General features: G+C 47.7%; 1 protein-coding gene across 3 annotated transcripts in view; it reads left to right on the forward strand.

Annotated features, from left to right (window-relative positions):
* Window positions 1-27,559, forward strand: part of TENM2 (teneurin transmembrane protein 2) — a 1,124,432-nt gene that overhangs the window by 920,153 nt on the left and 176,720 nt on the right. For all 3 annotated transcript variants that reach the window (XM_066344467.1, XM_066344468.1, XM_066344469.1), the window contains exons 7-8: window positions 2,117-2,239; window positions 16,513-16,718. In XM_066344467.1, the coding sequence (XP_066200564.1) occupies window positions 2,117-2,239; window positions 16,513-16,718 (329 nt within the window). The remainder of the gene's footprint in view (window positions 1-2,116; window positions 2,240-16,512; window positions 16,719-27,559) is intronic.

Raw genomic sequence — 27,559 nt, forward strand, 5'->3', positions numbered from 1 at the left:
TGGCTGTGTGCCCAGAGCTGAGGTGCCAGCGTGCTCTGCGCCCGCCCGGTGACAAGACCGAGTCCCCGTGAGAGGGGAGCATTTGTAGCAAAGAGTTTTCATGCCCGTGGGGCCCTCGGGAGGCTGTCATCTGTGCTTGACGGGCCTCGCCCCTTCCTTTTATAGATTAGAAAGCAAAGCTTCGTGAGACCTGGTCCAGCTTCCCCTGCCTTCCTGTCTGTGTCTGTCTTAAAACACGGACTCCCCCCCCCCTCCAAAGAGCCACCCTCCACTGCAGCCATGAGCTGGCTCAAGGCAAAGCCCAGATAACCCCAACATTGTTCTTTTTAAAAAAAAAAAAAAATCACTTTAAAATAGCGGATTCTTTAGTTCCCTTCACCTTGTAATTACAAATCAGAAGCTACTGTGACCTTGAAGCAACCAAGGTTAGCTCTCACGTCCTGACCTCTGCGCGGGCGAAAACATATGTCATTATTTCAAGGTGGCGGAATCCGGTCTCTTCACGAAAGTGGCCTACATAGAACGGACAAACTGCAGAGGAAAATTAGGTGTTGCCTTGACGGAAAGTGTACAGTCAATGTCACTTATTCCTATTAGTATTTATCATCTCAAAGAGCGGCAGCAAGCAGTCCCTTCCACGTCGGGGCAGTGTCTAGAAACAGCACGTGGTTCCGAAGAAGCCGGCAGGCACCCGGGGACACCTGCAGGCACCCGGGGACACCTGGCCGCCATAGTCTGCGGCCATCAATCTGAGCTGTATTGTTCGAGGATAGGTTTTTAACCTTAATGGAATGCAGCCTGGCTTGAAGTGGTGGCAGGCATGCAGAATTAATTGCTGTGTGAACAGTTTCCTAAGCATTGTTAATTGTGTTTCCTGTGGTTAATTGTTTCTCCCTGTCCCTGCATCCTCCCTGTCAATGGGCCCTTTCTCTCCCGCAGCGCCTGCTGGACACATAGCAACAGCAGCGTCAGCCTGTGTCCGGAGGAAAGGCCAGACAGGCTTGGCGCGTTGATGGTTTGAATGGAAAATGTGTAGGGGGAAGGTGATCCTTGATTGATTTGCAAACGAAGCATTTTCTTAGGTGGGGTCTCAGAAAGGAAGCCGTTTGTTTGGGGATTTGCCTTTTATTGCGTACAGGCAAACCATGCGCCAAGAAGCGACAGAGAGGGGGATGTACTGAATTTGCTCATCTAACTGGGAAGGGGGGCATTGGCACAGACAAGAGGGACAAGGAAGACCAGAAGGGTGTTCGCACCGAAGGTCTGGGGGCCCCACGGAAGTGAGGCGGGACGTGTGCGGACGTGCTTGTCTCCCAAGCTCAGAGGAGAGGCTGTGCCTCTGGACTGTCTCCTTCTACACTGTGGTCAAGTGTCTGTTGTTTCTTTTTCGGGGGGGGGGGATGGGTGGGTTAAAATGAGAGGAGGAATTGTGGTATTTTCAGAAAAGGACCCCGTTTCATCACCACGCCCAAGCTGTAAAGTATTCGCTTACCATAAACAGGGGTGGAAAGGAAACGTATTTTTAAAGCTTGGAATAATTGGGGGTAAGGGACTTTCCAATGGCCGGTCCAGGGCAGATACTGCTGGTGGCACGGGTGTTTCTGGGTGTTTCTGTGTGGGTCCCAGCAGACCGGCGGGCTGGTGCCGTCTCAGGCACCTCGTCTTGAAACTGATTGACAGTTGGAGTAGTTTGGGGGAAGCTCCTTGTCAGTGCCCCTGGACTACCGGTCTGAGAACAGCTGTGTCCAGAGCTCTGGCAGGAAGGCCTGGTTGTGATGCAGGGACACCCTGGGCGGTGGCCCTGAAGGGGCCCTTTTCCTCCCATGGGGGTGCCGCTTGGATGGTCTGTGCCCTCTTCCCCTCCTCTGCCCACCACAGGGACCCTCTCTCTGCCCCTGAGGCTGTGAACAGCAGCGGGAGAGGAGACTTCACCCCCCCCACCCACCCAAAGCTACCTGCCCTCTGTTTAGCTGGTCCCTGCGCCTGGCGCAGGCCACTTTTGAACTGCAGCTTCTTTGAAAAGGCAGTGGCTTGGAAGAGACACCTGGCCCTCCCCCCTGACAGTTGCATCGCTGAATTATCTATTCATATTTTCCTCACTTTGTCTCTCCCGCAGCCATGCATCTGCTCGGACTCAACTGGCAACTCCAGCCGGCAGATGGACACACCTTCAACAATGGGATAAGGACCGGCTTACCCGGAAACGGTGATGTGGCAACAATGCCATCTGGAGGCAAAGGTGAGGTTACAGCTGCTGCTGGCCCTCTTGAGGTCGCAGGGAAATTCAGAGCTCCCGCCAGCTGGTTCGGGTTTTCTAACCCAAATCTTGGAAGGTATGCAAAAAAAAAGGAAAAGAAAGAGGGGGAGGGGGACCGTTGCCTTGCCGAGGTCCCCCCCCCCCCCCCCGTTAAAAACCGTTTGCTGTCTCTGTCTGTTAGCTGTGTTTGGCGGCAGTCACCGGAGCTGGCGCTGTGCCCGCTCAGAACAACGTGCATACCTGTGCTATCTGCAGCGACTGGCAGGGTCTAGGCTACTTGAGAGCATCCCAAGGCCTGGGCAGAAGCAGCAGCAGCAGCAACAATAGCAGCATCAGCAGCAGCAGCTGGAGAAAGTCCTTCCTAATCAAGAAAGCCGGGAGCAGGGAGAGCGCTCCCCGGGAGAGGGGAGGGGGTCTCCCCGGGGAAGCAGCCAAGCCCAGCGCGGCCTGACAGAGAAAGACTCAGACTCAGAGCAGGTGGGCTGCAGCGGAGAACAGAAAGGAGTTTTGACAACTGGGGAACAAAGCTTTCTTCTAAGAACAGTGAAGAGGGACAATAGGAATGTTTATTGAAGCAATCAGGCAGCTGTATTCTTGCAGGAGGGAAAAGAAAAAGGGACCCTAAGAAGGAGGAGAGAAAACAGAACAGGTGGGGAAATAGACAGTATGGGACAAACTAAAACCATTATTCCTGCACATCTTTTTTGTTTTCTTTTTCTTTGTGAGTTATGTAGCTCTTTCTTCGCGACTGAAATAGAAGGTATCCGCTGTGCAACACACGGGTAGAAATGGACTATAACTGGGAGATTGACTGTATTCTAAGACAGATCACTGATAAATGCAATTTATTCAAAAGCTTCCACCTTAAAAAAAAAAAAGAAGAAAGACAATAGCAGCCAGTGGCACTGTCAGGCTTGCGGAATTCGGGAGGAATGCCATAGAGCGGAGGGGTCTTCGGGGGTGGAGTGGGGTGGGGTGGGGGGTCTCCACATATAGAATGTCTCACTTGGCCTCTCAGCCCAGGGAGGCAGGTCATCCCTCACATTTCTTACAGTACCCCACAGGGACATGTCAAGGATGGGAAAGGAACTAACGTTTATTGTGCACCTACTGTGTGCCAGGCTGAGCATTGTGTGACATCAACAACTCTAAAGGCAGGGAAATTATCGTGGATAAACTGAGGCCCAGGATGTCTTGGATGCTTACCCCCAATCAAATAAGGTGACAAGTACAGACTCCGACCGGGTCTGGGCGTCTTTGGGTGAGCTGGTTGGAGTCTTCCTTAGATCAGTCATTTATCCGAAGAGACGATTCCAGAATTCTCTGTCCCTCGCCTGTGTACACTTGTCAGCCTGATATGCTAATGTTGCTGAAATTTCTCTTCCCAACCCTGTTCTAATGCCCTGGCTGTGACTCTTTTGTCTTTCTATCCAGTCTTTACTAATTGCCCTCCTCCTCGATCCCAATCACAACACTACATTTCCTGTGAGTAAGCATGAAAAAGTTTTATCTGGGGGTGAAATTACACGCTTTCCATTATCAGGTAGCTAAAACCACACCTGAAAATGAAAGGTAGATTTTGTCTAAACTGATCCTGTCCTGCCTTCACTGACCAAGACGCTCCAAGCTAAATTTGTTGGCCTCGGATTTTAATCTATTCACTTTCAGGACTTGATATCATTGGCAACTTTGGTTTCTTTTACTTCAGTGGTTTTCAGCTGGGGCATTTTTCCCTGCTAGGGGACATTTGACACTGTCTGAAGACATTTTTTTCACAATTAGAACAGATACAACTGGCATCTAGTGGGTATAGAGGCCAAGACGCAGTTGAACACCCTGCAAGACACAAGACAGCCCGCTGGAGTGAAGAACTATCCCGTCCAAAATGTCAACAGCTCTCGAGAAACCCTGCTTTTTAGGAGTCTCTCTTCTACTTCACCCATGAATGTCTCTAAATCTACATGTCAGCGCCCTGTCCTGGGGGAAGAATGCAGACTACATATCTGAAAGTAAATATGCATATTCTAGCCTCAGGCACAGTGATGTCTATTAAGTATGTATACATTCTGAAAGTATGTACAAACTCTTTTTACATAGTGTTTCCTGAGAGGGGACCACTGATGGGCACTGCCTTCTATACATGAGGATCAGCCACGCCTCCCATTTGCGATGAAGTTTGAGCATCCCACACCAGCCCAGGCAGAGCACAGGAAGCAGGTGCTCAGAGAATAAGTCCTCACTCAGAGTATGGTATCTCTAAAGGACCAATAAAGAAGCACTTGCCATGGTGTCTTTGGAGAAACCAGAATGTCTCCCCTCAGATGCCATACACTTTAGAAACTGTTGTATAAGTCGTACAACATCACCAGATCAGCTGTTTTCCAAATGAGTTTCAAGACAGACGGAAATGTTGACCCAGTCATTGTCCAATGAATTTTGGTCAAGAGGGCTTACCCCACATCTGCTTAGAGTTGAAGGGTAACTCTGAACCTCTCGTTTCCAAACACCAAAACAATACTCTTCGCATGACTGAAGATATCAGATCTCTTCTTTTAACGTGCTATAAAGTCTGGTTAAAAATAAATAATAATGATGAGAAAAGTTTTTGTTTTCTCACACACAACTAACTTTTACAGAAAGTGACCTTAGGTTTGAATGACTTTACTCAGTGACCCCCCTCCTTCTCACTTCCCGATTCTATACATTTAGATAACCCAAATCAATTCCAATTGACTACTTTTCCAGTGTTTCAAAGAGACAATCAAGAAATATTGGCAATAAGTTAATTAAATAACACCTCCTCCATTTTTATTTATTTATTTATTTATTTATTTATTTATTTATTTACTTGTTGGGATACAATACTCCTTCACTCTGATAACGTTTTAATCAAGATACACCACACGTGGCCAGGGAGGTTAATCTTATTAAGCAATTATTGGGTAAGGATCCAGCAAAAGCAAATTAAAATGTAAGCAAAACACAGGCATGCGAGTCCCGGTCTAGGATGGCCCATCGATGGAGATTTCATTACCGGGTCTTTAGGAGTGTTTCCATTTCTCAGGCTGGGGAAGAATGTAACAGACGGGCCAGCCTACACCCTCTGAGCTGTTAGTGGAAACAAAGCGCTTGATTAATTAGTTAGGAGAGTGTGTTCTTTGGCCTTTGTCTTCTCTTTTCCATTTGTTTTGTTGTTGTTTTTTTCCTGGCTTATTTTTTTTCCTCCTCGTTTTCTCTTTCAATTAAACCTTCACGGGGTTGGTGGTTGGGTTTCAGATCAAGAAGAAGGAGCCCACCAACCAACTGCCAGAGTTACTCACCATCTCGCGCGTATTTCTATGTTAAAAGGAATGAACTCATACATCTTCATTACGGGAGCACGGGGCACTTTTTCTATAGATCTGGGATTAGATAAGCCTTGAGAACAAAGATTCAATACCGTGTTCTGACCCGGTCAGATAACATAAGGGAATCTGGTTTGATTGGCCAGGCCCAGAGGCAAAGTATCCAAGTGCTTTTAAAGGGCACGTCCTACGGAGCGAATTTGCTCACTGATCTTAAGGAAGAATGAGCTCCCACGTACAATGTCATGGTGCATTCTCAAGACCTATCACTCCTATTTTCAATGTAAGGTGTCCTTCCTGTTCGAGCCTGGCACGCAATATCTCGGGGAAACCAAATCTGGCCAGCTGGCCTGCTTCTGCAAATAAAGTTTTATCAGAGCCCGGCCCTGTCCTTGCGTTGTCTGCGGCTCCTTCTGTGCTGCTGCAACAGTGCAGTTAGGTGGTCACAGCAGACGCTAGATTCAGACCCACAGAGCCTACAATAGTTACTTTCTGGCCTGTTATGGAAAGATGTTGACTGGCCACTCTGTCATTCACAAGACCAGCCCTACTTCCTTGGTCTTCCCTACAATTATACAAATTATAGGAGTCTAGGGGGAAGACACCAGGCTCCCAGTATGTTTATTTACTTCTTTTTCTTTTCTTTTCTTTGTGTGTGTGTGTGTGTGTGTGTGTGTGAGAGAGAGAGAGAGAGACAGAGACAGAGACAGAGACAAAGAGACAGAGAGAGGGACAGATAGGGAAGACAGGAAGGACGAGAGATGAGAAGCATCAAATTTTCATTGCACCATTTTATTTGTTCATCAATTACTTTCTCATATGTGCCTTGACTGGGGGAGCTACAGCAGAGTGAATGACCCCTTGCTCAAGCCAGCGACCTTGGGCTGAAGCTGGTGAGCCTTGCTCAGATGAAATGAGCCCTTACTGGCGACCTCAGGGTTTTGAACCTGTGTTCTCCTTGTCCAAGTCTGATGCTCTATCCACTGTACCACCACCTGGTCACACTGTTTTTTTTTACTCCTTGACTGAGAATTGGATATGATACAGTCTTGGCCACTTTGCATCAACCGGTCCTCTGTAACAGAGGACTCTGTCTTGGTCACGCGGGACAGACAAAGACACCAGCTTCATCACTCAGCAGCGGCACGACCTTAAGTAGGTCCCATGCCCTCCCTCAGCCTCCAGTCCCTCCCCTGTAAGAAGGTGCCCTCTTCGTGGGCACCCTGCCCAGCGTAAAGGAGACCACCCCGTAGAACAGTGTGTGGGCCCCTGGCACTCCATAAGAGATGCGTGAATATCAGTCACTGGCACTGACATCACCGTGACATCTTCCAGCTGGTTCACTGAACAAGCCTCTATGGCTGTCACTTCTCATGAGGGCCCGTGTCTCCCAAAGGTGAAGGCTGCCTTCGGAATGTCAAGAGAGACAATCGTGCCTCTTTATCTTTTTTATTTTTACCTTCTGAGCATGAGAGCAAACCCAAATGAAGGCCCCGGCCCAAACACCCAAACGCCGTCGTGGCGAGTCCCTGGGAAGCAGGGCGTCCCGGGCAGGAGGGCCCGGGTGCTGGCCCGCCCACCGCCGGGGCGTCTGGCTCACAGCAGCTTGGGCTGCGTCGCCGCCAGCCTGTGTGAGGCCCCGCCATTCTCAGTTTACAACTCCGCTGTAAACATTTATTTGTGCCTGGAGCACATTTCTTTCCTACCCTTTGAAAAAAAAAAAAAAAAAGAAAGAAAAGAAAAAAATCAGAATTTCCATATGGTATGCAAGTTGCGGGAAAAAAAATGGCAAAGCCTGTTACGCTGTTTAGAAACATGTTTTTCTACACTTGCCCTTTCAGCAACAACTTCGTAATGATTTTTACTAGTTGGCTTAATGCGTGGTACTAGCAGCCAGATTAGCAGGGAGGTTGGTGATTCTTCCTCTGGCTCTTGTCCGCCTCTCAGTGAACACAGCCCCGGGTTTCTGAATGATGGCGTCCCTGCATGAGGCTTTTTCAAAAGTCAGTAAGGTCCCCGGAAGGGCCAGGGGTCGTTATGTGGGTACCGATCAATACAGTGGCACCTGTCCGCTGGAAAACAGACCAACAGCCTATGTGCCGGCACAACAGCCTCCCTCACTGCAGGCCACGCTCTGTCATTGTCAGCGGTGGGCCCCAGGCACAGGCACCCCGTTGCTGGGTGTGAGCTCCGATGGTCACCCACCACCCCGTTCTAAGTTGCACAGTTTTCGTTGTGCCCAGCGCCAGCGCGGCTTGGCGTGGGGATTAGGAGTGAGACCCAGCACCTACCCTTTGTGCCCCTGCGCACCCAGAGGTCAGTCTCTGCCACCTGCGTGGATGCCGTTTCTGTCCCTCTTGTACCTGTCCCAGGATCTGAAATGCCGTCAGCATAGCGGTTGGGCAGGTGCGACTCGATGTTGGTCCGACGTGGCCGGCCGTGCTCGATCTACCACTTAGGAGCTCTGCAACCTGAAGCAAATCACTGTACTTTTGTGGTCCTCTCATCTGAAAAGTGGGGAGGGGGGGAGGGGATCACAAAGGTATCAGGAGATTACACGGCCAGTAGTGACCCCTTAATAATACATATTAGCCGCCATAAATAATACCCATACACTGAGCTACAGATTAATGCAGAAGCAAGACCACCTGAACGGTCAGATGTAGAAATATCTGTTAACTCGGGCAGTGACCAAGAGTTGACCGTTTTCAGCTAAGATGACGAGGATGTTACAGGAACCACGATGGGTGATGTTGTGAATAGCATCACAAGAGCGGCGAGGCTCAGCATGGAAATCGACTCCTGACAGTCAGCCAGCCGGGAAGCGGGGTGGCGCCTCGATGAGCTGTACTCTGCGGCAGCGACTCTAATTTCCTTCGGAGAATCTTTTCGCCCATCTCTTGGTTAAACAGAACCCTCAGATGATCGTCCTGATTCCCCAATAAATAGAAACGAGGTGGAATGACTGAAGCAATATTCTGAATTCAACTTTATTTGCAACAGATAAAAATATGTGAGGCAGAGTAATCTGCAAGGCAGATTTATGCCAAGGAGCCCCCAGAGTTTGGTTAAGTTTGGGAAGTATTGACAGGAGGCTTCATTTCCCCCGGTATGACTCTGAGTCCATTCCCTTTATCACTTGTTTGGGGAATAGTCTCGCTGTTTCCTAAGTGAATGATGGCAACGTTTTCTGAAATGATTAGCTCCTAATGTGGCTACGGGAGGCTGTCGATTTGCTCGACATCGGTCTTAGTTACCTGGTTGGAATTTTAGGTACACGTTTCTGAAAGAGGCAATGGCTTCCCATTTACACGGGCAATCTTCTGTGGAGCTACCGAGGTGGGCTGTCCTGCAGAATTGATCATTAGAGCGTTGCTTCTAGAAACCCGGAGATCTCATCTTTCCGCTGGTGGTGAACCAGCCAGAACGCTGGTGTCTTAAGCATCTGCTTCTTAGGGCGAAATGATCACCATCGCCACTTTTCGCTCGGAGCTCATAGAGAGAAAGTCGGCGTTTGACCTGGAAGCCGCAGCTCCGGGAGATGTGGGCTGGACTGGATCCTGCTCGCTCAGTCCTTGCCTGGAACCCAAGGGTGGTGGTAGACTTTCACAGAATGGCTGCTCAGTTTCTCTTCTCAGCAAGCTGCCAGTTTAAGCCCAAACCAAATCCAGGCAACCCCGGACTGCAGGCTGCCTGGATAAGGGATGATGGAAATATGACATGCACCTCAGTTTTGATTGTTGACCAGAGATTACCTAGCACTATAGTAGCTGCTCAATAAATATCTGTGGTGTGAAAGTATAAATGAATGACTCGCCCAGCATTGCTTCGGACATTCATGAATCATTGTTAAGTAAATAAAAATCTGGCCACTTTTCACTGACTGGCCGCGCAGAGGTGGTTCCTGTCTTAGGAGCAGCTAGAGCACACGTCAACACCTGTAATTTGGAGCAAATGAACTTGTGACTTTACTTTCTCTGGCTGTAGCACCTTAATTCATGAGACAGCCCCCCCCCCCCCATTTGCAGACGTATTGACTGCTCATTGTATATTGATTTTAGCAACTCTGGACAATGACGACCTGTTTCAGTAAGACCCACCCCACCCTTCAGCCCTCTGGAGTGAATTTTGTTTGCACGAGGCAACCTGTATTTTAAATTCGACCATCACGCCCTGGCCGGTTGGCTCAGTGGTAAAGCGTCGGCCTGGCGTGCAGGGGACCTGGGTTCGATTCCCGGCCAGGGCACATAGGAGAAGCGCCCATTTGCGCTCCTTCCTCTCTGTCTCTCTCTTCCCCTCCTGCAGCCAAGGCTCCATTGGAGCAAAGATGGCCCGGGCACTGGGGATGGCTCCTTGGCCTCTGCCCCAGACGCTAGAGTGGCTCTGGTCGCGGCAGAGCGACGCCCTGGAGGGGCAGAGCATCGCCCCCTGGTGGGCAGAGCGTTGCCCCTGGTGGGCGCGCCGGTGGATCCCCGTTGAGCGCATGCGGGAGTCTGTCTGACTGTCTCTCCCCGTTTCCAGCTTCAGAAAAATACAAAACCCCTGGCCGGTTGACTCAGTGGTAGAGCGTCGGCCTAGCGTGCGGAGGACCCGGGTTCGATTCCCGGCCAGGACACACGGGAGAAGCGCCCATTTGCTTCTCCACCCCTCCACCGTGCTTTCCTCTCTGTCTCTCTCTTCCCCTCCCGCAGCCAAGGCTCCATTGGAGCAAAGATGGCCCGGGCGCTGGGGATGGCTCTGTGGCCTCTGCCTCAGGCGCTAGAGCGGCTCTGGTCGCAACATGGCGACGCCCAGGATGGGCAGAGCATCACCCCCTGGTGGACAGAGCGTCACCCCTGGTGGGCGTGCCGGGTGGATCCCGGTTGGGCGCATGCGGGAGTCTGTCTGACTGTCTCTCCCTGTTTCCAGCTTCAGAAAAACGAAAAAAAAAAAAAAAAAAATTCGACCATCACAAATTGGTTCTGCAAATCTGGGGGGGTTACAGCTGTCTCTAGGTAGCACAGCAACAGAATAGGAAGGTATAGAAGCATCTACAAGTCAAGAACTACAGCTATTGCCCGGGTTAATCCTCAGAAGGAACCCCATTGTACAGAGGAGTAGGTAAGCTCAGAGTGGGGGAGTGATTTGCCTGAAGGTACACAGCTCCTCGTCGTCAGAGCTGGGATTCAGACACAGAGCTGATTGTGGCTGGGCCACTCTGTCTTCTGAGGTCTCAGAAGCGCTCAGTGTGAGGGGACCTTCCCTGGAGGGCAAGACTTGTTGCACGTCTGTCAGTTGCAGCCCGTTAGAGACTGGCCGCGTTTGTGGTCCCAGAGCAGCCGGCCTGGCCGAGGGGCAGGCAGTGTGTGGCGCAGGGGGCCTGGCCTGTGCCGCTGCCCTCGCCCTGGACCTCGGAGAGCAGCACAGACCTTCACTCTGGGACACCAGCCCAGGGACTTGACCTCCAGGGACGGAGTCACTGAGACAGTGCCCCACACTGGCCGCAGCTCTGCGCAACATCCGCTTTTCTTATGTCTTTGGAGACAGCATTTTGGCAAAACGGATTTTGTTTTTCTTTTTATTGTTTTTAAAATTACAGACTGTATGCACACTCATTTCAAAGATTGTTTAGAAATATAGAGAAAGTGTCTTTTTTCTTTTGCCAGAAAGAATATTAGTGTAATAATCAGGAAATTTGAATATAGCATTGTATCATATTAATTTTCTATTTTTTTTCTTTTAATTTTTTAAAATTTTTTTTTAATTTTTAATTTTTGATAATTATATGGTGGCTCTGAAAAAAAAAAAGAACATCCTTTCTTTCAGAAAAAAAACACACACAAGTACTTAGAGGTAAAGGAGCATCTTGTCTGTAACTTTCTCTCACTGTCTCAGAATAAATATACATATATTGTCTATGTATATGAGTAAGAACATGATAGAGCAAGCATGTATAACATTTATGAAATGTAGCTGAAGAATAAACAGGAATGCCTTGTACCAGTTTTTGAAAACTTTCTGTAAATCTGAAATTATTTCAAAATGAAAATGTTATGCATAAAAGCATGCATACACACACACACACACACACAAGTAAAAACCTTTCTTGGCAAAAGCACGATTCAGTTGCACATCTGGAGAATTTAGTTTGAGAGCAGTCCCTCGCTTTTAACAGTAATGATGACTTAGGTTACATGAATCAAGTTTGTTAAAAGTGAAGTCACCCTCCTCCCTCCTGCCAGCACCACATCTATTCCCCCACGCCCACACTCCCACAAACCCACACGCCCACCCTTTACAGCATCTACCCAGAGAGGACCCTCCTGGCTCACTCTGTGGGCCGCAGTAGACTAGACAGGAGTGCCACTTAAGACACTTTGGGTCCAAGCCACTATTCCGTAGGTAAGGGCACTAAGACCTTGAAAGCCAGACCTTCCTAAACTAGCCAGCTGCTTACTGGCAAGAAATTTAACCAGATAGTTTATAGACACCCTGTCCCTTCCACAGAAGGTCCAAAGTCGTTATGCATCAGGATTAGAACCCTTGACTTTCAGTTAATAATCTAAATACCTCTCCAGGGTACTCTAACTCTCCTGGTTTGCTTGTTTCTTTATAAGATTTTACACAAAAGGTAAGCTAAGAGTTTCCTTATGATTTTTCAGAAGGATCCACAAGGCAGTTTCTTTTACATGATAAATAGTCCCATAAAACATTCAAAAGGCAGTTTTATTCATTTATTTTTGGGAAGGGGGAGTTTACATGCAACTTTTCAAAGTCAGTCTTCCTGAAGGCTCTCATTTCACCCACTAGTCACAGGGGTTGGGTTAACATGCACATCAGATGGGCAGGAAAACTTGATTCCGGTCAACAAGCACATGTGCAGCAGCCGCGGGTTGCCCAGTGCCGACGCCAGGGAACCCAGCGCGGAATTCGCCGCTCTGCCTGACCTCAGGGAGCGCAGTGTCTAATAGGAGAGACCGAAGGAGGTGAACAAAATCTATCCGAGTACCTAACGACAGGTGCTGCTGTGGAGTTAGGTGTGAGTGCTCTGGGAACTCAGAGAAAGAGCCTGTGTTTCTGGTGGGGGTCGGGGTGTAAAGGAAAAGAGAGCTCCAGTGTGCAGATGCCCTGGACCTTCATTTCAGTGTTCCTTCATACAGCAGGTTCGTCAATAAAGTAAGCTAATCGATGAAGTAATCGCTTCTAGATGGTCCCACCAGAAATCAGGAATGGGAACAGATGCTGATTCCCAGTTGTAAGCTTGTTCCACAGTCAAGTCCCTTCCAGAAGAATTATTCTCATCTCGGTAGACAGATAGCTAGACGGATGGATAATGATAATGGATACATATACATGTATGCGCGCGTGTGTGTGTGTGTGTGTATATATATATATATATATATATATATATATATATATATATATATATCACCATGTTTTTCTTTTAGGAAATCCTTTATTCTGAAAGGAAAGCCAAATGCTTCCCCATCTAGTTTTCCGTTCTTTTATTTCATTCAGTGTAAGTAGCTAGCATTTGTTTTGCTGTGATGCTGTGCTGGGAACTATACTAAGCCCTGTGTTGTGTACTCTCATTTGTTATTCCCACCTTAGGAGGTAGCTGCTATTATCATTCCCACTTTATTTTTTTTATTTTTATTTTTTATTTTTGTGACAGAGACAGAGAGAGGGACAGATAGGGACAGACAGACAGGAAGGGAGAGAGATAAAAGCATCAATTCTTCCTTACAGCACCTTAGTTGTTCATTGATTGATTTTTCATATGTGCCCTGACCAGGGGGCTACAGCAAATCAAGTGACCTCTTGCTCAAGCCAGTGACCTTGGGCTCAAGCTGGTGAGCGTTGCTTGAAACAGAAGAGCCTGCGCTCAAGCTGGTGACCTCAGTATTTTGAACCTGGGTCCTCTGAGTCCCAGTCTAGTGCTCTCTCCACTGTGCCACCACCTGGTCAGGCCATCCCCACTTTATTTTTAAAAGAAGAATGACGGCCCAGAAAGGTTAAGCAAACTGCTGAGGATCATTCAGCAAGGAAGAGCCAGAGTCGGGATTCGAACCCAGTTCTGTCGGGGTGCAAAACCTGTACTTCATCACCCGGGTGCACTGAGCCCCTTAGTGGATGGGACATGAAGAAGGGGAGTGTCAGAAACCCTAGGAGGACGTGTGACAACCGAGAAGGCAGCCTGCAGTCACTGGTGGCGGCAGCTAATTGACGGAAGTCCGAGTCTTGAGGTTGAGGTCCAGTAAAAGAAGAAGGTCTCGCTGAGACAAGAGCCAACCCCCGTGGCTCCTCTCCTGAACTCTCCAGAGCCAGCGCTGTCTGGAGGCCAGCTCCCTGCGTGTCTCCATGTCCTCGTCTGGCCCGACCTCTGTAGGTGTCAGCGGCAGAGGGGCGGGCTCGCGGTCGCCAGTTTCCTGCTCCTTGTCTATATCCTGCCGTTAACCTAGCAACCCTGAACGCCCAACAGTCATGAAAGCCCCTCCTACTCAAGAGCAATGATGTCTTCAAAGACCCTTTTTATTTTATTTTTCTTAGTTTTCATTGACTTGATTGGGGTGACATTGGTTAATACAGTTACGTAGGTTTCAGGATACAGTTCTATGATCTGTCATCTGTATATTGTATTGTGTGTTCAGCACCCCAAGTCAAGTCTCCTTCCATCACCACTGATCCCCTTTTATCCATCTCTGTAAGTTATTGCCACACTATGATTGTTGGGGTTACCTTTGGTCACTCTCTGAGGCCCCGAAACTCTTCTTCCCCAGGTGTGTGCTGTGCTACTCCTCCTTACTAAATCTTTTTATACATCCCTTCCCCCAAAAGGCCTTAATTTGGCAGGGGGAGAAGAGGAGAGTCTGTCCAAAGCAGCATTTTAAAGTACAAAGTATTTTTCAATTTTTAATAATCAGAGCTTCTGGTCAACTGGTGATAAGTGTTTCCCCCTGAACTTGGCATTATTTTAGCAAAATAAAGGATGCAATTTAGGCTTAGAGCCTTACAGATAATGATGATGATGACTACTAACTTTTATTTAGTCTTTTGTGCCAAAAATTATTCTAAAAACTTCCCATGGGTTAACTCACTAAATCCTCATAGCAATCCTGTGAGATAAATAATGGTGTTCTAACTCTACAAATGAGGACACTGAGGCAGGGAGCGATTGATACATTCAGCACAGATCAAAGCTGCATCAACCCTCAGTCTCTGCTCTTTTGTGTTACACTGTTACTCTTCCCCCTGCCGGGGATTCACTCCGTGTCTATCAGCCGACATAAAAATTGCTTGAGGAACAAGCCATCTCATCCCTATCTAAACATCCAAACCGCTCAGGACTTCATAGTTGTTTCTTTACTTCTTAACGATGTTATATGATGGGAGCTTCCAAACATTCCCTGGGAGCCCATCCTCCCCTTTTGCTATTCTAGAGGTCAAGAGTGTCTTCTGACGGTCCGAACCAGTGTTCCGTCCACATTATTTTAAGCCCGTGTTGACTTCTTATTTCGTCCACTATTTAGCTCCACACAAATGAATCATCTCTCTCGCTAAAGAAAAGAAAGAAAAAGAAAAAAAACACACACACTTAAGACCCTCCAGTCACTCTGTGGTTTTCTGTTATAATTCAGATATGGAAGACCTTCAGTGACCTAAACACGTTACGTCCTCATTTGACAGATGGAGAAACTGGCTCCAAGGTCACCCACAAGTCTTGTCTCGGTGGAGTGGTCAGATAGGAACAGACCAGGTCCCTCCTAAGTGAGACAGCTTCACCAACCTTTCAAGCTGGTCCTCAGTAACCTTCTGACCTCTCCTGACCGGCCGTCCAGGCCTTTGGCAATGCGTAGTGGGCCGTGTATCGATAAATGTTTCCAGAAGAGTTCATCCGTCACAGAACGCAGAGGGGAGCTTCCAGCCAACCCTTTGCCTGTCGGGCTGAAGAAGTGTTCCGATCAATAAGGCCATCCAACTGACCATTGAAGAGGGAGAAGAGCCTCCAAACAAAACATGTCTTATATTCTTTTTGTCTCCAGTTTCAGTTGGTTTAGAAATTCTCAAGAAGATAAGAGATTGATCTCTTTTTTTTCTTTCTTTCTTTTTTGGTCACGTTCAGCATGCATTTGAAGGAGTCACAAATGACCTTCATAAAACTAGGTTCCTCAAGAGTGTAGGAAGCACTGGCTTGTTTGTTGTTATTTACAAATCCCCTGTCCAGATAGGTCTGAGACTGCTGTTACTAAATTTACAAAGGAAGCTGGGTGGGTGTGGGCAACTGTTATTTCCCATACACACGGTTTCAGTTCACGCAACAGACACGCATCACGGTGACCGTCAGAGTGCTGTGGTCTCTGCGTGGTTCTCAGACCCCTCCCTCTCGCTCAAGGAGGGGTCACTCCTGACACCAGGTCAGCCCATTGTCCCCATTGTCTGAGTTCCTTCCTTTGGGCTGATTTTTCTTTACCATGACTACTTCTTCTGTTTCTTCTTTTAATTTATAAAAATGGCAGAGAAATGGACTTGTTTGTGATGGGAAAGAACAATGAAAGGCTGCAAGAATGAAAGGTGGGGCCGCATGAATACCCCCCACCCACCCCGCTGATGTTGCTTTATAGCCGCTTACATTCTGGGTTGTTAAAGCTTAACTTGCACGTAGCTGACTCCAGCTTGAATTATATTTGACCCGCAAAGGGAGGTCTCCGGAGTCGGAGAAAGCATACCGGCAGTATTTCAGATGCCCTGGGGTGTGAGTGTATAGCTTTGTTATTTAATACCTACATGTAGTAAGCTGTGACTTAAAGAGCAACTTGCCATGAGTTTAATCATATATACTCTGTTTAAATCCAGGCACGTAATTAAGCAGAAACGTAGAGCCAATGCACATACACAACTAGCACTGACTCGATGTCACTGCCTGTTTCCCAGGGCCCTGGTCACTGAAAAACAGCAGCATAGACAGCGGTGAGGCAGAAGTGGGTCGGCGTGTGACCCAGGAAGTCCCCCCAGGCGTGTTTTGGAGGTCACAGATTCACATCAGTCAACCCCAGTTCCTGAAGTTCAACATCTCCCTCGGAAAGGACGCTCTCTTCGGTGTTTACATAAGAAGGGGACTTCCACCATCTCATGCCCAGGTATGACCATGCTTGACATAACCATGAGTTTAAAAACAAAACACGTTACAGCAACTAGAATGTCTGTAATTAAAGGACAAATGATAAGTGTTACAGCATTGGAGCATTGGTAAAATGATCCATTGCTGGTGAGAATTTAAAACGGTGCAGCCCTGGTGGGATAGCTCAGGTGGTTAGAGCATCATCCAGAAGTGCAGAGGATGCTGGTTCAGTTCCCTCCCTACCTCTCTCTCCCTCTCTCTCCCTCTCCCCTCTCTCCCTCTCCCCTCTCTCCCTCTCCTCTCTTTCCCTCTCCTCTCTTCCTCTCTCTCCCTCTCCCCTTTCCCCCTCCCCCTCCCCCCTCATCCCTCTCCCCTCTCTTCCTCTCTCTCCCTCTCCCCTCTCCCCCTCCCCCTTCCCCTCTCTTCCTCTCTCTTCCTCTCCCCTCTCCCCCTCCCCCTCCCTCCCCCCTCTCCCCTCTCCCCCTCCCCCCTCCCTCCCCTTCTCCCCTCTCTTCCTCTCTCTCCCTCTCCCCCCTCCCCCTCCCCCCTCTCCCTCTCCCCTCTCCTTCCCTTCCTCTCACTAAAATCAATAAACATTTAAAAAATAAATAAGCAAATTAATAAAATAAAATGGTACAGCCACCGTAGAAAAGAGTTTGAAAGTTCTCCGAAAAGTTAAACGCAAGATTTCCACATGACCCAGCAATGCCACTTCTAGGTAGATAACCACGGAAAACTGAAAACATCATTTCTCAGAAAAACACACACACGGGTGTTATAGCAACATTATTCGTTATAGTCAGAACGCGGAGACAACCCAGATGTCCATGAACTGATAAATGGATAAACAAAATGTGATATATCCTATACAGCAAACTGTCATTCAGACATAAAAAGGGATGAAGTATTGTTACATGCTACAGTGTGGGTGAATCCGAGAAGCATTATGCTAAGCAGAAGAAGCCACATGCAGCACAAGGTCACATATTAAATGGTGCTGTTTATAGTGTCCAGAACAGGTGAATCCGCAGAGACGTCAATGAGGTGGGTGAGGCCAGGGGCAGGAGACGGTGGAATTGGGACTGACTGCTCGTGGGTACGAGGTCTCTTTGGGGAGTCATGTAAAGGCTCTGAGATTAGATTGGGGTGGGGGCACAACATGGAAAACATACTCAGAACCACTGAATGGTAAAATGGCAAAAATTATGTTATATGAGTTCGATCTCAAAAAAAAAAAAAAAAAGTCACATCCCTACCTGACAGCGTCCACTTTGCTGGACCTGGGGGTGAATCCCTTCCCTGGGTACTTTACATCCAGGCATTCTGGCTATTGGGTTACTTTGTTAAAATATCACCCCTAGGCGACACTCCACTGTCTAAGAAAAGAGTGACGGAACATGAGACAAAACTGAGCAGCTATATATTTCTCGGTGACTCCCCTGGTCTCCCCTGAGCTCAGTTCCTTGGGAGGTCTTGGGCACTGTGGTAGTGACGTTATTCCCAGCGTTGGGGATGAAGAGGTTGGATTACACGATGGATTTCATTGCTTTTCCTCTCGCCCCTCCTTTCACGGGCCCTTGTAGAGATTGTATGACACATACCCCTGGAGCTGAGTGAACACCCAGCTAGCTTGGTTTTCTTTTCTATAAGAATTGTCTCTCCAGAGGAAACTCAAGTTGGCTTTTCTGACTCATTCGTTTTCAAACCCTGCAAGGACATAAGGAAGTATGTCAGGAAAACACTCCAGTAGAGGGATAAAAAAAAAAAAACATCCTTATCCACCAGTCAGAGCTGACTTTAAAACGTGTCGGAAGGGTATTCGTCTAGAAAATTCAACTGGCAGAGTTTAAAACCGTAAACCCATTAGCAAGAAAGCAAGCAAGACGGCCAGGATTTCTTTGTCTTTAGTTCGTGGCAGACATTGCTAATCGATGACTGCACGTTTGCCTCAGAAAACTCAGTGCACAGAGTTCTACCTCCAGCAGACCCTTGAGGCAGCCGGCTAACTACTGACCAGCCTTGGCTCTCAAGGTGAAACTGATTTGCGACTGCATCTTTAAAGCATAAAATGATCGATCTAAGGGACTTAAAAGGACTATTTCCTTTCTGAGCAGGGAGGGCTGTGGAGATTTTTATTACCATACAAAGCCATGCTATAGGGACCCGTATGGAAAATGGTCATCAATACAACCTTCATCCATCCATCGGGGAAAAAAAAAATTATTGGCTTAGGCACTGATTATCCAGAGATAAGTTGACATAGCCCTGACCAAGCAGAACTCCTGATACCAAAAGCACATCTGTTTTTCAAAGAGATTCTCATCAAGAAAAAGAGGGATTCCGCTGAGAGGCGTCCTGGAGGTATTTCTATAACTTCTGGCCGGGCGGCGGGGCGCTCTCCCGGGAGGTTATGCAGATCGTGACGGGGTTTCCTTGACCTTCGGGTGCCATTGATTCCACTGTGGCATACTGAAGGATTCGCAGTGGTGGAATCTGCTTTTCGGCATTATTCAAGGAAGTGTGAGCATGCGTCCGGGTATAGCTGAGCATAACTTTCCCTTCAGCCAGTAGGATGCAAGGAACTTGCTGGGTGGTGGGGGGGGGGGGGCACTTCTTCCCAACATTGTTTCAAAGCCCTGTTATCCCCCCTTCCCTTGTGGGCTCTGAGCAACTAGAATCATGGGAAAGCCAGTGAGCCTGGCAGGTCAGGTGGGTAACTCGCTGTGACTGCGTGATAGTGGACAGCAGGCAGAGCGACTCTCCCCGTGTTCCCTGCTGTTCTGACACTCAGGACGCAAACCCTCGACGGCAGTGACTTCCTGCTTTTGTGGCTACACCGCACTGTCCCTCCCCTGCCAAGCCAGTGATGGTCCTAGTGATCGTCCTCTCAGCATAGCTCCGCCCCAGGGACAGTCCCATCACGTGGCGAGGAGAGAGGATGAATGGGCACAGGCTGATGCGTTTGAAGGGTTTCAGTCCAGCTGCCAATTTGGGAGAGGAGTGTGTGTCGGAGGATCAAGTCAGCGAGACCCAGTGCGGCTGCTGAGAAACGAACGAGACAGGTACAATGTAGGGACGCTCCTTAGAAAGGGAAGGGGAGAATAAAGATGACTCCCTGCACAGCCCCACAGCCGTTGGCCGCTGTTACATGCATTCATGTCCGTTTGATGGGCTACATTTCCTCGAGGAGACGGCGCTTAGCTCCTCGCAGGGATAAGTGACTATCTCATTACAGGATTTCTCATTTCTGTTGGCATAGCGTCTCCAGGAACATACGTTCTATGGGGATTGGCCGTCTAACCAAGGTGACCCGTTTGAGCTGGGAAGAGAGAAAGAGAAAGAGGTGGGGAGGGGGAGAGAATATGAAATTCTATTGGCTGTGTTGCATGTAATGGCTATGCTTAAATTTTATTGAGTATCGTGCTGTGACCAAGAGCCTACAAAGTTTAGTATCCATGTCCAAGGCTATTAAGTGCAGAGAGAATCCCTCCTTACCTGCTTAAATTTTGCAAGAGTCAGAGTCTGCCCCGGCTGACTTTTTTGCAAGTGGCAAAAAGGAGAGGCAATGTGGCACAGGGGAGAAAGTCCTGGAGCAAAGGGAGGACTGGGAACGGAGCCCCGCTTACATATTAAATACCAGCTGACCTTGGACATGTCCCTTAACCTCTTTTTAGTCTCAGATTTCTTGTCTGCCTGTGTTACCTGCCCCACACTGTTGAAATTGCACAACAATAATAAAGGTAGGATGAGAAAACATTTTGCAAACGAAAGCACAATACAAAGATGTCATATGCAAGACGTCATTATATCATACTAAGACATTCTGCATGGCCCTAGCAAATACTATATAGAGCTAGGTGATTATGTAAAAAGAGCTATTTTAAAATAAAATTAATTTTCTAGGTTTTTTTTTTCCTTATTAAGGAACAAACTGTTTTCATTGAAGAAAAATATTTGAAAACACAGAGAAACAAAAGGAAGAAAGTAAAAAACACCCATAATTTGAAGCAGTCCTCTTTTGCTAAATGTTTAGATAGTATTTTTGGACATAACAAAACATATCAGTTGCAGAAATAAAAATGAAGAAGAATCTCAGAATTTGAGTGGTTTAAAATGAGAGAGGCTATTTCTTGTCTGTTGAGTGGTTCTCAACCAGGGGCAACGTTACCCTGCCCTAGAGGCCCTGGGCAGGGTCTGGAAGATGCTTGGTTGTCACCTTGGGAAGAGGTTGCTATGGAAGCCGGGTGGGTGGAGGCTGAGGATGCTGCTAAACACGCACAGGGCAGCTCTTTGCAACAAAGAATCATCACACACACACACACACACACACACACACACACACACACACACACAAATGGCAAACTTGCTGAAGAAACCCTCCTTCATATGTTCACCTTGGGTGGCCTTAGACTTTGCTCAGTGTCAGCCTCATTCAGGGACACAAAGCTATGGAACTTTCACTACCAGGCACGGGACTAGATCTCCACAGTGAGACAAGGAGAAGGGGGCAAGTTATGCACTAATCACTAAGAATTCTGCTTGGGCCCTGGCCGGTTTGCTCAGTGGTAGAGTGTCGGCCTGGCGTGCAGAAGTCCCGGGTTCGATTCCCGGCCAGGGCACATAGGAGAAGCGCCCATCTGCTTCTCCACCCCCACCCCCTCCTTCCTCTCTGTCTCTCTCTTCCCCTCCCGCAGCGAGGCTCCATTGGAGCAAAGATGGCCCGGGCGCTGGGGATGGCTCCTTGACCTCTGCCCCAGGCGCTAGAGTGGCTCTGGTCGCAACAGAGTGACGCCCCAGAGGGGCAGAGCATCGCCCCCTGGTGCGCGTGCCAGGTGGATCCCGGTCGGGCACATGCGGGATTCTGTCTGACTGTTTCTCCCCATTTCCAGCTTCAGAAAAATGCAAAAAAAAAGAAGAAAAAAATTCTACTTGACATGGACCATATAGCATTTCAACCCCTCTCCTATGGACCAAAGCAAGTCGTATCCTAACTCCAGCGGGGCAGGAAGTAACCTATGATGTCCCTGGTTGGAGGAGAACCACATGTATCAATAGGAAGCCCTGATCACGCACAGCAGAATGTTGGGGTACCCGTTCTCGTGGCAGGTCTTTGTGTACACTCTTTATTTCTTTTCCCCAAAGTGACCCTTAAGGATCTTGTGTGAATTGCCAAATTGTCCTTGTGGAAGTCCCCAGCACCAGCAGTGTGGAAGTGCCCATTTTGTTTGCTTGGTCCCTTGTCTAAACTGAGTATTAGCATTGTTTAATCTTGGTGAGTTCGAAAGGGAGATGTTATGTTGCCTTTTAAATGCAGCGTTTGGATATAGCCTGCCTTGCATTTTTGAAGACCTAAACCAAAAACAAGAAAGAGTTGCTCTGAGCCGGCCATCACCTACCAGCTTGAAGAGGTGTGTGTGTGTGAGGAAGCCTCATGCATTTCCCCAGATGGCACTGGGAGTCCGCTTTGCTCGGCCCCAGTTCTGGAGAGGAAACTGACCAGCCTTTTAAAAGGCATCATAACCTGACCCGGCCACGGTGCGAGGCTGTGTCTGCAAGTCAGGATCCAGGGTGGTGCAGGCAGTGAGCCAGTTCGTTTGACAGTTCATCCCTGACTGCTACTGATCTGTCAAGCCAAGTGAAATCCTTTGTGAGAACAAGTCAATAATCGGCAAATTAGGTACATGATTAACCTGAGACAACAAGACGCTGTTACCGCTTGGGAGCCCTGCCGAGACTTTCCCCGTCTCCACAGTCTTGTTTAGCAAATATTAAAAAATGCCTATTTCGTCTCTCAGATTGATGGAGCCGGGAGCCCAGCACCTTCCAGGGACAACCGGGAAGTGTGAGATGGGGTTGCCGCTCCGCTCCGGGGGGCTGATTAGAAGGAGGTACTAGAGATTGAGTGGCGCTAACATAGGAGCCGCCCTGTCAACCCCAGTGCTCTCTGTTGGGATGTGCACCCCTTGTCTACGGCCATACCACCCTGAACGCGCCCGATCTCGTCTGATCTCGGAAGCTAAGCAGGGTCGGGCCTGGTTAGTGCTTGGATGGGATGTGCACCCTCGCAGGTGCGTCTGCGGATGGGAAGCAAAGCTAGCCATGCCGCAAACGACAGGAGGGGACTATTTAAGAGATCACCAATTGCCCCGTGATCATACTAAAAATAGATGCAAATATGGCAGATTGGGCATGTGTGGACCAAGATAAAATCAGCTGAGCAAGCGTTCCTGTTGGTCCTCATCAGCGGAATTCCCCTAAATGACCCCCTGCAGAAATAAACTTATAGCTGGCGATTAGCGGTGTCAGCTTCTGCCAGCTTGGGTGATCCCTTTCCAATCCGGAGCCTTGTTTGAAAATGGACCCTCTTCCTCCTTGTCCCCCTCTTGCTTGTCTGAGTAAGCAAACGACACACAGTTTTCAGCAAAGGTGATGCTAACCAGGTCCCTGGGACACGGAGCCGCCCGGGTGTTCTGGGCATCCTGGTTCTGTCTCTGCGCCATCGTCTCTGCACCCTCCGAGTGCCCGTCAGCCCCTCAGACGGGCTGTCCCCGGACCTCAGCCTTCCCGGGGAGCTGTGGTCTGCGTGCTTACCGCAAAGGAAATACCAGGGCTTGACTGTCAGCTCGCATGACACATCGCGTACAGTTTAATTTCACTTGGAAAGGACGCATATTTTTTTCATCGTGAATTTATTGGGGTGACATTGGTTCTCAAAGCCCTACAAGTTTCAAGTGTGCGACTCAATAAAACATCATCTGCACAGTGCCTGGTGTGCTGTCGCCCTAAGCAAAGTCTCTTTCCGTCCCCATCCTCCCCCCCCCCCCGCCCCGCCCTTTGCCTCTGGCTGTCACCACCCTGTGGTCTGCATCTGTGGTTTTTGCTTAATTGAAGGGAGGCACATTTTTACAGGCTCTTTTGCAAACCCAGCTCGAGGGATCTGGAAGGATTTTGTGAAACCGAGAGAAGGTTTTGTTTCTTCTGTGTTGGATTGAAAGGGCTTTTGGAAAGGGCTTTCCTGAGAGACCCCTTTGCGGTTACCTGGTGGCACCCTCACAGGAACTGAAGCTGCCACTTCAATCAGTGGGTGCCCCTCCTGGGGAGGGAGGGAGGAGCAGAGCGAAGGAGAAGTCTCGGGGGACGCTTGAGCATTACAAGAGAACCGGTCTCGACGGGTGCCGGGCGGGCTCCGGGTGCGTTTCTCCGGAAGGGTAACGCTTAAGTACGCGGAACTGGGGCGGAGAAAGCCGGAAACTGAGAAAATGGGAGCAACTTACAGGGCACAGCACCCAACCCCATGTTAGACTTGAGCAGGACTCAGAGATGCTACAGTTTGGCAGTTTGCAAAGTTTCTGGGCAAAGGCCTTTATCTTCAAGTGAAATCTCATATAGAACCCCATCTATAAATAGATAAAGTAACAGTTGTATGAGCATAAGTATAGTTTATAGCAGGGGTCCCCAAACTACGGCCCGCGGGCCGCATGCGGCCCCCTGAGGCCATTTATCCGGCCCCTGCCGCACTTCTGGAAGGGGCACCTCTTTCATTGGTGGTCAGTGAGAGGAGCACATTGACCATCTCATTAGCCAAAAGGAGGCCCATAGTTCCCATTGAAATACTGGTCAGTTTGTTGATTTAAATTTACTTGTTCTTTATTTTAAATATTGTATTTGTTCCCGTTTTGTTTTTGTTTTTTTTTTTTTACTTTAAAATAAGATATGTGCAGTGTGCATAGGGATTTATTCATAGTTTTTTTTTTTATAGTCTGGCCCTCCAATGGTCTGAGGGACAGTAAACTGGCCCCCTGTGTAAAAAGTTTGGGGACCCCTGGTTTATAGTCCAAATCTATATTTATTATTATAATGCTAATCTCTGTATATGTATGTTTATTGTGTGTGTGTATTATACATAGACAGAGACTGAGACAGACACACACAGAGAGAGAGAGAGAGAGAGAGGCGTGAAACTCCTAGGGTGGGCTCCTCTAGGAATAGGTGAGGAGAATGGGGCTGATAATTAGGTTTAAAAAATCCTTATTTTATCCATAGGAAAACATTAAAGGTAAGGCAAGCTCCCTTCCCATCTCCCACGCATGCGCTCACAAAGACTGGAAATACGTGTGACAAAATGTTAAGGTTTATTCATTTGAGGGCTTGAAATGTGGGTATTTGCCACCATAGGTCTTGGTACTTTTATTTTAGTAATTGCTGTCTCTTTAAGTAAATCCATGACAAGCTTAAGTCTGTTTTGAGTAAAATGGGCACTGAGAGACTATTGATGATGACATGATCTTTATATTCATTTCATTTATGTGCTTTGTGTTGTTTGCCCAGTTTTGAGAAAAATCACAATATATGCAAGTAGCTGCAAATAGCAACAGTATTTTCTTCCATCATTTTTCTTACAGGCTCTAGCTACTTTTCAATTAAATTGATCCACGGGCTTGAAAGAGGGGGGATAGGAAATAATTGTCTGCGGGTTAAATCACATAAAATACCTAGTAGCTCCTCCCATCCCTTGCCCTAAACACACAAAGCAAAAGTAGCGAAGCTGCACCCCAAACTTGGAATAAGATTATTTGCGACTCTCTTCATGAAAAACAATTTTCATTATGGGACACGTCACATGTTCACTTGCAATTGCATTCCTGGCTTAACATCCTGGCACGAACTTGTACCCCTGCTCTGCCTGGCACTTGGTCCAGCAGGACCCAACAGAACCATTGCTTATGCAACTTGATCTGAGCAGCTACACGTCAATGTGCATTCACCCAGGCTGATAAACAACAAGAGTAAGGAAATTCACATCTACATTTACAGATGTTAGGAGAGGGTTTGTTCCAAGATCTTCACAAAAATCCATGGCTTTTAAATGTTCACTGAAGCCTATCCAGTGAGGATGTTTCGTCGGGAAGCAAAAGTCGTAATAGGACAAAAATATTCATTAATGATGTGATCTCTGATTTAAAAAAAAAAAAATGTGCTCTGCTCAGAGACCCCTCCTCATTTAACCCTGGTCATGATAATAACAGTCAGCCTGCCTGGAGGACTCCCGTGTGCCAAGAACTGTTTTCACATGCATAAGCTTATTTTATCCTCACAGCACCCCGAGGAGGTAGGCAGCCCCGTGTCCCCCGTGAAAGAGCTGAGACAGAGTTCAGGGTCACAAAGCTGGTATGTACTGGACATGGCCGCCTGACAGGTCCTTTGTCTCCTCTCTGTGGGCAGAATTTCCGGGAGCTACCTGCAGTCCCATGTAAACACGACCAATGGCCAAGAAAAATAGCAACGCATGCCCCAAACAGGAATTTCATTAAGTCAGTGAAAGGGACGCGGGAGGTCTGCTTTAAGGTTGGGGGGGGGGGGGCAGGAGCCTGGTGTCAGTGTGTCAGTGTGGGTCTGGCTGTGGTAGCACGTGGGTGGCAGAGAGAAGGAACAAAAGGGGACAAGAGACCCTTCCAAGACGGAGATGATGATAATGTAAGGAGAGGTCCTGGGAAGTTTGAGAAAGACATTCGATATGTTTACAGAAACAGCCCTCCTGATGGTGTTGAGCCCGTCAAATTAGAGTGAGGCCACATTGTTTCCGACGCCGTTCATCGATTCTGAGATGCGCAGAAAGCTGGTCTTCTGACATCTCTGGAAACAGGGTGCGTTGCGCAATCGATGAAGCCGAGAGACGGCGAGATGTTGGTGTCACATTTTTGTGTATGTGTGAAAACTCAGTGTTGACTCTAACAATTGGAGCTTAGTTGCAGATAGGACTTGAATTTCCCTCAATGTGAGATTTTTTTAAAAAAGTTTTTTTAATTAGCTTTATTTTGCAAGATACAGTCCTAATCAATCACTTTCTCATTTGTTAAAAAACATTCATTCTAAGGGTAAAATTTGTAATTTTACAAATTTCAAATATCTTTAGATAACTTGATCTTATTATGTATATACCAAGTCAGTATGGAGATTCAACTATATCTCTTAAATATTTAAATCTGCAAATAAAGATGTAGGTTAAATAATTATTCTATGGCATGCCTATGCAGCTGTTTCAGACACAAATGAACTTGGTCATAAGAATATGGACCAGTTCAGACTGTCTGACATTGAATTGCAACCTCTAGTACAGGGGTCAGAAAGCTTTCTGGCTGAGAGAGCCACGAACACCACATATTTTAAAATGTAACTCCATGAGAGCCATACAACAACCTGTGTACGTTAAGCATTATCCAATAAAAATTTGGTGTTGTCCCAGAGGACAGTTGTGATTGGCTCCAGCCACCCGCAACCATGAACATGAGCGGTAGGAAATGAATGGATTGTAATACATGAGAATGTTTTATATTTTTAACATTATTTTTTTTATTAAATATTTGTCTGCGGGCAAGATGCAGCCATCAAAGGAGCCACATCTGGCTCGCGAGCCATAGGTTCCTGACCCTGCTCTAGTACCTTCAAGCTGTGTGACCTTGGACAAGTCACTCAGCCTCTCTGTGCCTCAGTTACCTCAGCTGTGAATGGGGATGACACTATTACACATTCATAGCATTGTTGTGAGCTGCAAATGAGGTCATCTTTATAAAGCACTTAGAACCACACTGGCATGTAGAAATGATAGAAGCTATTATTAGCATATTTTTCAAAACATCCATAATATAAGCCCCCAAACAAATAAAACAAAACAAATATCTATTGCTTTTTTGTGTGTGTTTTTGTTTGTTTGTTTTAGTGAGAGACAGAGACCAACAGGGACAGACAGACAGGAAGGGAGAGAGAGGAGAAGCATCAGTTCTTTGTTGCAGCACTTTAGTTGTTCATTGATTGCTCTCTCATATGTGCCTTGAGCAGGGGGCTTTAGCCGAGCCAGTGACC

Source organism: Saccopteryx leptura, chromosome 6 (genome assembly GCF_036850995.1).
Source record: "Saccopteryx leptura isolate mSacLep1 chromosome 6, mSacLep1_pri_phased_curated, whole genome shotgun sequence".
Taxonomy (NCBI): Eukaryota; Metazoa; Chordata; class Mammalia; order Chiroptera; family Emballonuridae; genus Saccopteryx; species Saccopteryx leptura.